Genomic DNA, 14781 nt, shown 5'->3' on the forward strand with positions numbered 1-14781 from the left:
GGATATTTTTATAGGAGTGTCAGAAGCCAGTAAGTTAACTACATGAAAGAACCCAGATTGTACAGAGTTTCAGCAGAAACACTTCAGAGACTTTATATGCAGTATTTTGACTTTTACATGCCCTGGGAGGAAAAAAGAGTGCTGGCTACAAAATCAAATAAGGAGGGGAAAAGAACAAATCATATGCTTAAGAATAATTACAGTTTCAACTTTTCTACAAATGAAATGTGAAGTTTTAAAGATAAAGTGTAATGAAATTGAGCTTCTTTGGTGTGTTTAAAATATTGCCAAGAAAGAAAATTCTCATTTCCCGTGCTAACTCATCCAAGATTTCCACAATATGGAAGTTAGTCTGGGTAGCTTAATTGAATGATATCAACTTCTCCACAAGTCCATTGGCTCTTGTTTTGCTTTTAGTAGAGATGAAAAATATCAGATCGCTATCTCTATAAACTAAACTATTATAATTCAAGTCTGCATTAGGTCACTCATCTGACACTTTTAAAATTAAAAGCATCTCAATTATTTTGACCTCTTCTCAAGCCATTAAACCTTCTTGTTAATTTTAGCAAACATTTACAAATATTATTGTCATGATAATAAAAGCAATATTAAAATAGAACACTTCCTTGGCCATGAAAACCATAAATGAGAAGAAAAATCTAATAACAGCAAACAATGAACAGACCTAACATCAATATGAGTGCTTGATACTATGCTTCACTTAAAACTAAATTTCAGTGAGATTCGCAGGTCAGGTCCATCACTTTGACTAAGTCATATATTCCAAATAAAATGGCAGTAAGAAGCTGTACATTGTGCATTTGTCATAAAGGCAGTTAAAACCAATATCATGTGGCTTAACAGACCTGTGGTTGCATTGGTGCCTGCTACTGCAGTTTCCCCAGTCTTTCTCTTCTCTTTCTCCAGATCAGCCAAATCATTTTGACAACCAACTGGTACTTTGGAATCCAGGCCAGGTTGATTTGAGTGCAGTTTCTTGGATCTGTCTACACGGGGACTCTGAAATGACATAGGCCGGGGTGACTGATTTCACAAGTAAATTATCAGTCCAAACTAAATGTTTCCCAGAGGTAGGACAAGGATAAACATTTATCATATGGCAAGTTATTTCTGTATATCTGAAACAGAACATTCTATATGTCAAAGTAAGTTACAGATTATATCTTCATCAACCTAATTTGGTAATCTAGGTGTTGAATTTTTTAGGCAATCTAAGTGACTAAAATAAGAAGTCATCTCAGACACAATATCATCTTCAAAGACCATTTGTGTATATTACTTTCTTCTTGTGGAGCTTATAAAATATTTTTATTTAGAACTTTTTCACTCAGTTTTTATTCTTATAGTTTAGTAATCCAGCATTTCATTACACATTACATAATTATTTATTATATAATGAACAGGATTCATTTTGTATTACCTGTACCTTTTATATTATAAAACTAATCATAATATTTACTTTAAAATAACCCACATTTTTATCAGCATTATCCAAATTTGATAAAGCTCCTCTAGTCAATTTTAGAATGATAATTCATCCTAACAATGAATTAATACAGCAAAATATCAATGGACTCTAAAACACATCTCACATATAAGAAATGTCATAGTGTTTGATGTAGTACTGACATATTGTATTCTTCAAAAGAATCATCAGATAGGAGCAAACACTAAAGACCTAAAAAGGAAATTGAACTTTCAGCACATTGCTTCATAGCGAAATTCAGAATAGAAGTTTTTCAGTTTGAATCTGATTATAAAATATTCAGATTCATAGAGTCAAAAGTAGCCAGTCAATTTTGGCCATCCACACTAGCCATTTTGGTTCACTAAAGGATAGCATAATGAACAACTTTCCTTAAGTTTCTCTTACAGACTGTGTACAGCATTAAATTCATTAAATATTCATTAAAAGCTTGAATTAAAGGCTTTTAAAGCTTGGAAAAGCCAATAAGGAAATTAGGGGCCAGAAGGATTAAACAATTTACCCAAATTAACAGAATGAACAGTGCCACGCCTCAGGGATATGTCTCCCAACCCTTAGTCCAGTGCTCTTCCCATCACTCTGTGATCCATTTGTTCATTTATTCATTCAGTGTGGTGGACCAGTTGCACCAATGGCCCCAATTCTTCACTTCTCTCTGTATCCATGTCCTTTCTGTGTAATCTTGCAGTGCCCTCCTACTGTGACTTTTGACTTGTCCATGTGACTTTTTCTGGACCAACGGAATATTGACACATGTGACAGAGAGTTGAAAGATGCTTGCACAATTGGTTTTGCTCATTCTTGTCCTTCCCCTGTGCCATGAGAACATGCCTAGACTAGTCTTCTGGAGGTTGAGCAGGACAGAAAACAGAATCACATTACCCTAGTCATCCAAGCTAAGACAACCAACAGCCAGAAGAGACTCAGATATTTGGGCAAACCCAACCCAGATCAGCTAAAACTAATTCAGGTCAGCTGAAACCCAGAGCCTCATGAAAAATGTGTTTTTTGCTGGGTGCCACTAAGTTTTTCTGGTGAGTATGCAGCATTGAGTGGCAATAGATAACTGGCATATCCAACAACCATTTATATATAGTATCCCAGATACTAGGAGTATTGTGAGAATATAAACATAAATATAACTTAGTCTCTAAATTATTCAACTACAATTTCTTAAACTGTTTAAGCAGAGAATTAAGAGTGTGGTAAGTCATTTTTGTAGATAATTCTCAAATTCCTTCTTAAATGACAAAAGATGGAATCCTGACGGTACTACCAAGGACAACTCAAAAGATCAGAGTTTGAATGTTGATATTAACTAGAACTAACCCACTACACTTGTTTACATTTGACTCATCCACAGCCCACAAAAAGCTAAGTCCATCACTTGATATGAATTTTAAAATTTATTGTCAAGCATGCACTACCACATAGCTTTGAAAAAAAAAATACTTTTGGGCCTCCCTGGTGGCGCAGTGGTTGAGAGTCCGCCTGCGGATGCAGGGGATACGGGTTCGTGCCCCGGTCTGGGAGGATCCCATATGCCGCGGAGTGGCTGGGCCCGTGAGCCATGGCCGCTGAGCCTGCGCGTCCGGAGCCTGTGCTCTGCAACGGGAGAGGCCACAACAGTGAGAGGCCCGCGTACCGCAAAAAAAAAAAAAAAAAAATACTTTTCCTGATTTTGAACTAGATACTTTGGAAAAAATACTATTATTTCAAGTTATTAGATGAGTATTAAATCATAGTTTCTCAGTACTGAGCAGTAAACTAGATTAAAGAAGGAATGTAGCTTCCTGCTTTTTCATACCAAATTCAATTCATGATATTAAAACAGTGAGGAACTGAAAATGTTAGAAGAAGTTCATGCAAATTATGTAATTTATAGTATATCCCAGACTTCAGAGAAGAAATGCAGAATTTAAATAAAATTGTTAAACCTGAAAGCTTAACGTGAAAGGTTGAGGAGAGAAAATGAACTCTTGGTCAGAATGGATCAAGTATTGCAAAGGCCTGGTGCTTCTTGGTGCAAACCTCTGGCAGGTTGGACATTTTATTTATTTATTTATTCTCTCCCGCCCCCTTTTTTTTTCTTTTTAACATGTTTATTGCAGTATAATTGCTTTACAATGGTGTGTTAGTTTATGCTTTATAACAAAGTGAATCAGCTATACATATACATATATCCCCATATCCCCTCCCTCTTGTGTCTCCCTCCCACTCTCCCTATCCCACCCCTCTAGGTGGAAACAAAGGACCGAACTGATCTCCCTGTGCTATGTGGCTGCTTCCCACTAGCTATCTATTTTACATTTGGTAGTGTATATATGTCCATGCCACTCTCTCACTTCATCCCAGCTTACCTTTCCCCCTCCCCGTGTCCTCAACTCCATTCTCTACGTCTGCATCTTTATTCCTGTCCTGCCCCAAGGTTCTTCAGAACCATTTTTGTTTTTAGATTCCATACATATGTGTTAGCATATGGTATTTGTTTTTCTCTTTCTGACTTACTTCACTCTGTATGACAGACTCTAGGTCCATCCACCTCACTACAAATAACTCAATTTCGTTTCTTTTTATGGCTGAGTAATATTCCATTATATATATGTGCCACATCTTCTTTATCCATTCGTCTGTCAATGGACACTTAGGTTGCTTCCATGACGTTGGACATTTTATAATATTAGCATTTAATGCTACTATTAGCCTATTAGCATTTCAACAATTAAAAATCCCACTTTGCTAGAGGTAGTCCCCACATTTTGGTCTCCTCTAGTGAAGTTCTGTCAGGCTTTCCAGGCTCTTCTTTGCTTTAGTTATTACAGCCAAGCTCCTGTTCCCAGGCCCTAGTGAGGCAGTCATCTCTTAAGCTACTAATCCTGACATGTTCTCTAATCCTTGTTTCCTTAGCCCTTCCCTCCAGGTCCCTGAGTCTTCAAACCATCTCCAGGTATTGATTTTCTGCTACAATAAAATTCCCATAATGCTCCATTTTTTACTGCCAATTGCTCTCCATTGAGCACCACTTCCCCACCCCACCCCACCTCCCACTCTGCCCCCGTCTCTCTCTCCCTCTCTTCTCTCCTATCTCTCAGATCCTTCCACTGTGCCTTTGGAAATTTCACCACATACTAAACTTTCTTTCAGAACATTTCCTCTACCTTCCAACCTTGACTAAAATTCCGCTCTCCATTGAGGACAGCACTTCTGTTGCAAATGAAGATGGCTCCTTATTCCTCAACAGCCTAGATACCCTCAGGCTGATGATACTCTGGCACCTAGTGCTGTCCATTGCATCCTTAACTCCTTTCAAAAAATCCCTGCTGCTTTGACATTCTTGCCATCTAGCTATGCACTATCTCCTTTATTGTTGGTATCATTTACCTACTAATCTCTAGTCACAATTCATCCTTCATAAAAAGACTGGAGTATTGTTTTCTCTTCTAGCCCCATGATCCTGAATGATGTTCACAAACATTCCATTCAACACCTTGACTGGATCTCCTTATTACAAATGAACTTTTCATTTCTCTACCTTAGCCTTTCACTCCCAGAGTCATGTCTGAAACCTGACATAACCTGAACATTTTCCACTTTCAAAATCACTGAATGTCCTCCTCTCTCACCTAATCTCCTGTCATCAAGTAGAGTGTCTCTCTCTACTACAGCGAATGCTCTCACTTCCTAGAGTGCTTTTGCCACCAAGACTATACTTGGATCTCATTGGGACCTCAGATCTACTAGCTTTCTAGAATCTTTTCCTATTTTTCTCTACATAGCAACCATCCTAATTCTAAAACTTAAGGCTGGTCTGTAATCTGTCACACTTTACCTTTTTCCCATCAGCAGTATTTGCTGTGTCTAGTTACCTCCCTATGCTTGGCTTCTGATCAATCATTCTTAGTCTTTTTTGCTGGTTCAACCTCCTTTACCTAAACATTGACTGTAAAAGTTTCTCAAGGTTTTGTTACTGACCCAGCTTTCTTTTTACCATCCCTAGGTAATTCCAACAATCATATGGCTTAATTTACCATCTACTGTGTATGTTTATGATTCCAGGGGTGGGTGGGGAGAGATTTATGAAATGGGATGAGGCAGGGGTTTGAATGCCATGACAAGCACTCTGGACTCCAATTCTAATGTCCTTTAGCTCTACAATCCCACCCCTCTCCCCTCCTGTCTTGTGGCTCAGCTATTTCATTTGCCTAGAACATTGTTCACTAACTCTTCTTCCTTAATTTTACTAAGTCTGGGGCTCCTACAAGTTTCTCCTCAGCAATTTTCACAAATGCAATTAAATAATACCTGGTTTAATGTTTAGTGTCTGTCTTCTGATTAAAATAGAAATCCACTGAAAATAAAGACTATGTCTTTCCTATTCACTATTCTTAGTCCTTATTTCAGCATTTAAATATAGTAAATATTAAATAGCTATATATTAAATGAATGAAGAAATGCATGAATAATATACAGACTTAATTTTTATGACTTTTAAAGAAAAAGAGGCTAGTTTATCAATGACCAATACATAGTCACATGTTCACATGTTAGGAGTGATAGCCACTCACTCCTAACAGTAAAGCTTATTATATAGTTGAAAGGCACACACATTTTTAACTTCTTTTATCCATTAAAAAAACACATCGCAAATCCCATGCTTTTAAATGAACTCATTGCTGCAATCATTGCAAACACTATGGTTATGTAACATCCCATACATATGTCTGATTCAAGTTAGATTGGTCACTATCTATGGAAATTATAAATCAAATAATGGTGATGCCAGGTAAAGTGAGAACTTAAGAACTGAGTGTGTATGCACATATTCCCGAGGCATGAGATTGTGGCCTGACAACAATAGAAGAAATAAAACCCTCTGTCAGGCACTGCTGCAGTGATGTCAAGCTTTCAACCTGAAGATCAAGTCCATAGAAAAATGAGAAAAATAAGATGTGTGCAAAGAGTAGAGAAGAACACAGATAAATTTGAACTGGCAGGCCCCGGACCTTTGTGACCACTCTATAGTACTTGAAAAATAGATCCTGTTCATTTTGTGTAATTTCCATTTAACTTGTCATTAGAAATGAGTCATTAACATCCTGTCTGCTAATATAAAATGACTATTAAATTATTTTTCATGTTATTCTTGGCTTGGAGTTTGAGTATGGCTTTTAGTGTTCCTGCTGAAAGCAATGATCCAATTACAAGGTACTGGATATTTTCCTCATGTACAAAGAAAGGAACAAATAAACACTGCCCCAAAAAAGTCAACCCAGATGTCTATGAAAAAAATTGAAAGACTTTTTCAAAACTATCTTTCAACTCATACCTCAGGCCATGTTGTTGGGTAAAAATTACCCATTTCCAAACAATTTATTGAGATTCCCAGTTCATGATTACATTCACTTTGTGTCTTTTCTCCCCAAAGGCAAATAAGGTTTGCTTTTCAAACTTAGAAAGCCATATAGGGACTGTCTTTGCCCAGGGACTAAACATCATCCACATTTAAAACAACATGAAGTATCCCAGATAATGTACTTTACTTTTTACTTTGCAAAAAATCAATCACTCTCCTAACAGACTAAAAAAATTGACCTCCTTCTCTGCTTATGTACACAACTGCTCCTTTCCACTGCCTGTCCTTTTTCATTTCAGAGTAGTGAACTCAAGGGATAGCTGAGAAGAAATTTCAAATGATATTTAGGAAAAAATTTCTCATGAACTTTCTTCCTCAGAATTAAATTCTACTTAAGACAAAAACAATAGTAACAATAATTCAGAGCCTATACATTAAAATAAAGGATCAAAATCCAATCACAAGAACTACAGGTTTGCTGTGCACATTCAAATCATCATTCCGGGAGAACATGTAATCCTCTATATAGTCTTTCTAATGTGTGTGTGTGTGTGTGCACGCATGTGTGTGTTTGCATGTGTTTTCTGTTTTGTTTGTTATATGGTTGAATCACCATAAATAATTTAGAAAGTTATCAAGTGGTTTAAAAAAAGTAATAAATTCTCATTGTGCACTATACAGATTCAATTAAATGGAGACAAAAGTTTGGGTTTTTTCCTGAGGAAAATATTTAAACAAGCAAGACTATAAATTGAAAAATAATCTAAAATTGATCAATCCATATAAATAGTCCTCTCTTTCAGGCAATAATCTGAGGCTTCACACAATTATCCATGTATACAAATTAACTGCCTTTTCTGCAAAGAAAACATTCTTCATACCAATTGAAAGAGACTGCTTTTGAGCTTCCTCCGCCCAATTCCAAAGAGAAGCCACATTTGACACCGTTCCTGTCCCTTCCAACCTTAGGTTGTTTGCGGGCAGGGGGTGGGAGGGCATGGGGGTTGCCCAGGCCTGTAGTAGGCAGGCCTCATTTCTTCAGCCCATCAGAAGCCCATCTCCACCTTTCCCATTCCCAGAGCTTCAGGCTGTGGCCTTCCTGGGTGAGACTCTTTGCTGGCATCACTTACCCTCCTCAGACAGGGCTCTTCCCCCCTCAACCATGCACACCTTCTTCTTCCGTTGGGATCACACTGGCCGGGCTCTGAGCTGGTGACTGACTGGGGGCCTCAGCAACAGTCCCAGGTGCATGCATGTGGCTTGACACTTAGATGCTCTTGCACCTAATTGTGATTAACAGGTGGGACCAAGCCCCCTTTTCCCAGCCTGCTCCATGTATCATCAGAAACTCAGACATTTAAAAGAGTTGGGGTTAATATTTGCAAATGAAGCAACTGACAAAGGATTAATCTCCAAAATTTACAAGCAGCTCATGCAACTCAATAACAAAAAAACAAACAACCCAATCCAAAAATGGGCAGAAGACCTAAATAGACATTTCTCCAAAGAAGATACACAGACTGCCAACAAACACATGAAAGAATGCTCAACATCATTAATCATTAGAGAAATGCAAATCAAAACTACAATGAGATATCATCTCACACCTGTCAGAATGGCCATCATCAAAAAATCTAGAAAAAATAAATGCTGGAGAGGGTGTGGAGCAAAGGGAACACTCTTGCACTGCTGGTGGAAATGTGAATTGGTACAGCCACTATGGAGAACAGTATGGAGGTTCCTTAAAAAACTAAAAATAGAACTACCATATGACCCAGCAATCCCACTACTGGGCATATACCCTGAGAAAACCATAATTCAAAAAGAGTCATGTACCAAAATGTTCATAGCAGCCCTATTTACAATAGCCCGGAGATGGAAACAACCTAAGTGTCCATCATCGGATGAATGGATAAAGAAGATGTGGCACATATATACAATGGAATATTACTCAGCCATAAAAAGAAACGAAATTGAGCTATTTGTAATGAGGTGGATGGACCTAGAGTCTGTCATACAGAGTGAAGTAAGTCAGAAAGAGAAAGACAAATACCGTATGCTGACACATATATATGGAATTTAAGAAAAAAAAATGTCATGAAGAACCTATGGGTAAGACAGGAATAAAGACACAGACCTACTAGAGAATGGACATGAGGATATGGGGAGGGGGAAGGGTAAGCTGGGACAAAGTGAGAGAGTGGCATGGACATATATACACTACCAAACGTAAAACCGATAGCTAGTGGGAAGCAGCCGCATAGCACAGGGAGATCAGCTTGGTGCTTTGTGACCACCTAGAGGGGTGGGATAGGGAGGGTGGGAGGGAGGGAGATGCAAGAGGGAAGAGATATGGGAACATATGTATATGTATAACTGATTCACTTTGTTATAAAGCAGAAACTAACACACCACTGTAAAGCAATTATACTCCAATAAAGATGTAAAAAAAAAAAAAAAAAAAGAGTTGGGGTTTTCTGTTTGCCTTGCCCTTTCCTTTGGGTCAGAGAAGAGACAATTGGTCCATGGAAATGAAAGATGCCTGTATCTGCTTCCCTAGTTGCCCTGATAAGAGATGAGAACCTTCCATGTCTGCCCTTCAAGGACCTCCTCTTCCTGCTGGACTTGCTGGGACCAGATCCAAAGAAGACTATCCCTTTTGGAACTGTGATTAGAGATCTTATCACCCATCATACATCATACATCACAGATTATACGATGTTTTCTGGGAAAGAAGCCCTTCATTTACTATCAAGCCTACTTTAAACCTTTAAGCCTACTTTCAAAGACCTGTTTCCAGAACATATTATGTACTAAAGGAAGATATTATAACTACTCACATATTTCAGTTGCATCATTCTCTCTTTGCTGAAAACTGGCAACTAGACAATTTGACATCTAGAAGTCCCATCATCCTTATGTGATGTTGATTTGGCCACTGCCTTGGGAAAAATCAAATACTAGCTTACAAATGCAAGAAGAACTCAATATAATCACACACCTTGATTGAAAGAAATTTAAGAATTTTCCTCCAGACTCTCAGGGCAGAGAACCTCTTTTTTTTTTTTTTGTGGTACGTGGGCCTCTCACTGCTGTGGCCTCTCCCGTTGCGGAGCACAGGCTCCGGACACGCAGGCTCAGCAGCCATGTCTCACGGGCCCAGCCGCTCCGCGGCATGTGGGATCCTCCCAGACCGGGGCACGAACCCGTGTCCCCTGCATCGGCAGGCGGACTCCCAACCACTGCACCACCAGGGGAGCCCCAGAGAACCTCTTTACACTGTTCTGTCAAGCTCAATTCAGTCTACTTCTTGCCACTCTAATATCCTATGAATCTAGCCAAAGATGAAATGGACACGAGGTAAATGCTTAACCAACAAATCTTTATTTTAAAATAAGGTCAGAAGAGACAGCTAACCTATACATTTGCTATTCTTAAGGAAATAAATGAGGAGTCCGGCTGCCCTCAAAGATGTTTGCCTCATTAGATAATGGACAAGTGTGCAAAAACGTTTGCTATTTTAGAGCTGCTGTGACAAGTGCATCCCCTACAAAATACCAAGGTTGCCTTACTTATAGCGTTGCGATTATGAACACTGGAATAGCTCTTTGTGTATAAATAAATTTTCTTCTTTTTCTTTATTTTGCCTTCCTGAAAATTTTAAAAGTATTAATTCACATGGTTATTATTTATAACTTTCATGGCTCCTATCTTAATTGGAAAATCCTAACTCTTAGACTCTGTAAGGGTAATTTGTGGCCAAAGGGCAGGAAAATTAATCTTAATTTGAATTGGAGAACAGAAATTCCAGCAACATAAATTATGTGACACATTTTTTTGTTTAGGTTAGTTTTTGGTGAAATTAGTTTTGAATCAGTAGACATATGAATAGCATTTGAAAAATGTCCAGCAGAGCAATGCTTGCTGCAGATGGCAGATGGGAACTGCAGTGTACCATATAATAGTTCTGTATCTATAAAAAGAATTCTAAATTCATTTCTTAAAAATTACATTTGAAATCTTTTTAACCTTCTGGGTGTTAGAACACAGACTTTCACATGAGTCTTTGAAAGGCATCCATCCTGGCAACCTGATTTAAAGCATTGCTATACTATTATTTGAGCTAGCAACAATTTTGTTGAGTACAATTTACTATTTCTTCAGCTATTGCATTATATGAAATGTTAAATGGCATTCTTGCCATCAAAGTGTTGCTAAAATGTAAAAATTCCCTGCTATTGTGAACAAGAGACCAACAAAGGATGTAGTCCTCGAAGGCTGCTTCCCACCCCCTCACCTCAAGCCTGGCAACATTCCTTTGAAACCCTTTCCCATGAAGGCTGCCTTTCTGACCTCTTTCTACTCACACACCCTATTCCCCAACCCCTTTATAAAGCATTGTCTGGCACCACCATCCAACAACTTCTCTAAATTTCTACACAATCCTGGCATGACCCTTCCATCATCTCCAGGATCCTCTCCCACTTTGCTCACAATGCCCTCTTCGGCTCCTGTCCCGCTCTTTGCCATCCCTCTACCAGCATGACATCAGAGGACTTTCATGCTCACACCTCTGCGGAACTTTATTTTCTACTCTTTTTTAACCTCATGTAAGTACAGTCAGAACTTGGACTTCATTGTTCCTCAGAATTTCTCCATCATCAAGATCTTGAGTTCTAGCACTCTCCTCTGTGCTCACACTTGCTTAGCCCTGTTCTTTCCTCTCAGTCTTCAAGTCACTTCTATCAGCCTCCTCCTTGCCTCACTTGTTTTCCTACCCAAGGGGTCCTTAGAACCCACATGTTAACAGTTTTCTCACTATGGTTGTGAGATTCTCATTTTCCATTCCACTCTCTTTGCCAATCCCTAATAGTCACTTTCTGTTCTCTCACTCACAAAGTGGTAGCTCATTGCTGGTTTAAAAAAAAAGAAGTCTTATAATTTTCCTATTTGTCTCTGACATAAGTTCATGTTGCCTGGTGACATCGGGTCCTCAGTGTGGCTCAGTAATCTGAGGATCTCTGCTTCAGTTCCTTGTGAGGCATCCATAGACGATGTTCCAAAATCTTTTCCTCCTTTATCAAGCTCACAGTTGCAACCTGGCATTCCTCAATCATAGGACGTTATGTAATCACTTAATTTATTGATATCCTGGCCATCTGAAATCAATTTCCACAGCTTTCTTGTCTCTTCTTAGAAAGTCACTTAATCTCTTCTTCTTTCTGACCTACAAAGCATCCTGCCCTCTTTATAAAGTAAGTGCCTCTTCCTCTGACTGTGACCCTTTCTCTCTCACTTTGCCCTTGACTCAATTACTCTGCCCACTTCTACTGTATTCTCTGACTCTGTCCATTTCTTCATTCGTTTTCTGCCAAACTTTAGTGAGAGTGATCTATTCTTACTGCTCCTTTTCCTTCCCTCCCACTCACATATTAACTGGTATTTACTGCATGGAATCTGGTTTCTGTTCCTACCACTTGATTAAAAATATTTTCACCAATAACTTTCTAATCATCAGTCATAAATCCCATGGCCTTTATTCAGACCTCGTGGTTCCCAAGCTTTCGGCTGCACATAACTGTTAACCAGCTCACATTTCTTTAAATACGTTTTCCCTTTGGTCTCCAGAAACACTGTACTCTCTTGGATCCTCGTTCACTCATCTCTTTCTCCATCTGTTCTCTTTCCTACCAGCCTCTAAATCAGTGATCTCTAAACCATTCTGATCGCATGTTCATAACAAAAAAAAATTTAAGTATAAAACATAAATTTGATGCACGTGCCAATACATTAAAGTACATATAGTTATGTGCATTTATTCTACTAATTAATCATATGCATTATAAAACTCAAAGTAGAAACTTTAAAAATAATAAAGTTGAAGTAAAAATATTTTAAGCAAATTTTTATTTCATTTATTAATAATACTGAGAAAAATGATTGAATAGTTTTCATTATTTTCTAAATCTTGGTTTAACACTTTGTGTTATAGCAATTCAATTGTTTCCTTCACAATCCAGTTGATTTATAAACTGAGTTTAAATGGTTAAACTGAGTATAAACCACAGAAAATGATGCTTCACAAAAATACATTGATCCGAATGGGAAAAGTACATTGTTAATCGCTCTCACTAAATCATGAGGCATATTTTTCAACAATGTCTACTAATTTTGCAAAGATAATGTTGAAGTTAGCTAGTAACACCCTATCTTCCCTAATGTACAACTGTTTTTTAAAAATGAAACAGATTTGAGTTGATAGTTAATTAATTGATATTTTAACTATTGTGTTCAAAACCCACTGAAATTCTTTGGAAGAATTTGTAAATGGTTAAAAATTTTGTTTCTAAGTTTTTAAAGTTTGTACGATGAGAGGTTTTATATGTTGCACATTGTTTTCAGGAATGAAAGCACATAGCATTCAGAAATATTTCAAAACAATACATTTTTAAAATCTTTATTATAGATGATTCTTTTATGACAGTTATTTTTTGTCCTTTTAATTGAAGGGTCAGCTCAATTGTGAAAGTGTGTGTGTATTCCTCTAGGTTACAGATTACCGACAGGCACTTGGAGTCATGGATTAGGTAGGCAAATTTAAACACTTGACTTTTTGTAAAATAAATCTTAATACTAATAATCTTCAATTTTGGAAAAATAATTTGTCATAATTTATAAATAAATCTTTATATGGCACAAGGGAATGCCATAATCATTCCCCACCTCACAAAGTTTAATGAGGATACTACTATAATTTTTACTTTTGTTTCTATAAATTAACCATATTCAAAACATCCTGCAGGACTTTGTAAACTTCTGGCTACAACTTCTTTGCTATAGTAACTTGTGTATAATGACACTGGGAATGCATTTCATTTGTGGATTCATCACTCTAACCTTCTTGTAGGATCACTTTTAAAACTTCTAGACAAGGCAGCTCCTTTATCAACTAGTTGGACTTAGTTCACCCATAAATCAATGCTTTCACTAAAGAAATTATTAAGGCATAGAATCATGGCTTCTCCAATGCATCAAAAAATACTTTATGGGTTTCATTACTGAAGCACAATCTAGCAAATATAATAAACATGCATGTCAGGAAAAAACTGAACTCTCTTGCAACTTTATGGAAAATCTCCCTCACTGAGTCATTTGTTTGTACAAATAATAATAATAGCTAACATTTATTTTGTGCTTACTAAGTGTCAGGCACTATTCTATGCCTGTTACATGTATTAGCATATTGAAATCTTCAGCATTTTTTGTCTATACATCTTCTAAGAGTATTTTCATAAAATGAAATGGTTTTAAGTTGTCACCATATTGCTTCTTTGTATTACATTAGTCATTTTTAGGAAGAACTAGTTTACACAATAATATGTAATTCTTTTCTTTACTACTATTGGAAAAACTCAAAAGAGTTAATATTAATTTTAGTGAACTTTAAATATAATGAAGTACTGGATTCAGAATAACATAATTATAAACAGCACTGACTATTGTCTTCATATTCTTACTGTTTAGTTTTAAAATATATTGTTAATCACGAAGGTTTCATTTTCTCAGTTGCTAATGTCACATAACACAGTACAAAATATGGTGAAGTTCGTTGTAGCTTAGAGTGGTTGTAAATCCTTCTTTCTATCTTTTTGATAATTTCAACTTTTTGGCTGACATCTTGATGGGGATGATTAATTCATCTTTTTTTTCCTTTTAATGTGGCTGATGGAGAAATATTAGAAGTGTGAAAATTGTCAGTTCTATTTTTTTGTTTTGCTTACATTATAAGTACAATATTTTAATAAATGTATTTACTAAGGTATATAATACTCTCAGGAAAATGTACACATAATGACAGCTCAATGACTTGATACAGATTGGATGCACCTATGTAACCACTACCACCTATGTAAGATCT

General features: G+C 37.1%; 1 protein-coding gene across 1 annotated transcript in view; it reads right to left on the bottom strand.

Annotated features, from left to right (window-relative positions):
• The window catches only part of THEMIS (thymocyte selection associated), a 174312-nt gene that overhangs the window by 16708 nt on the left and 142823 nt on the right, over positions 1-14781 (bottom strand). The window contains exon 5 of the mRNA XM_081251218.1: positions 870-1023. Coding sequence (XP_081107344.1) covers positions 870-1023 — 154 coding nt within the window. The remainder of the gene's footprint in view (positions 1-869; positions 1024-14781) is intronic.

The sequence above is a fragment of the Mesoplodon bidens genome (genome assembly GCF_964165515.1).
Source record: "Mesoplodon bidens genome assembly, chromosome: 12".
In the NCBI taxonomy this organism is placed as follows: Eukaryota; Metazoa; Chordata; class Mammalia; order Artiodactyla; family Ziphiidae; genus Mesoplodon; species Mesoplodon bidens.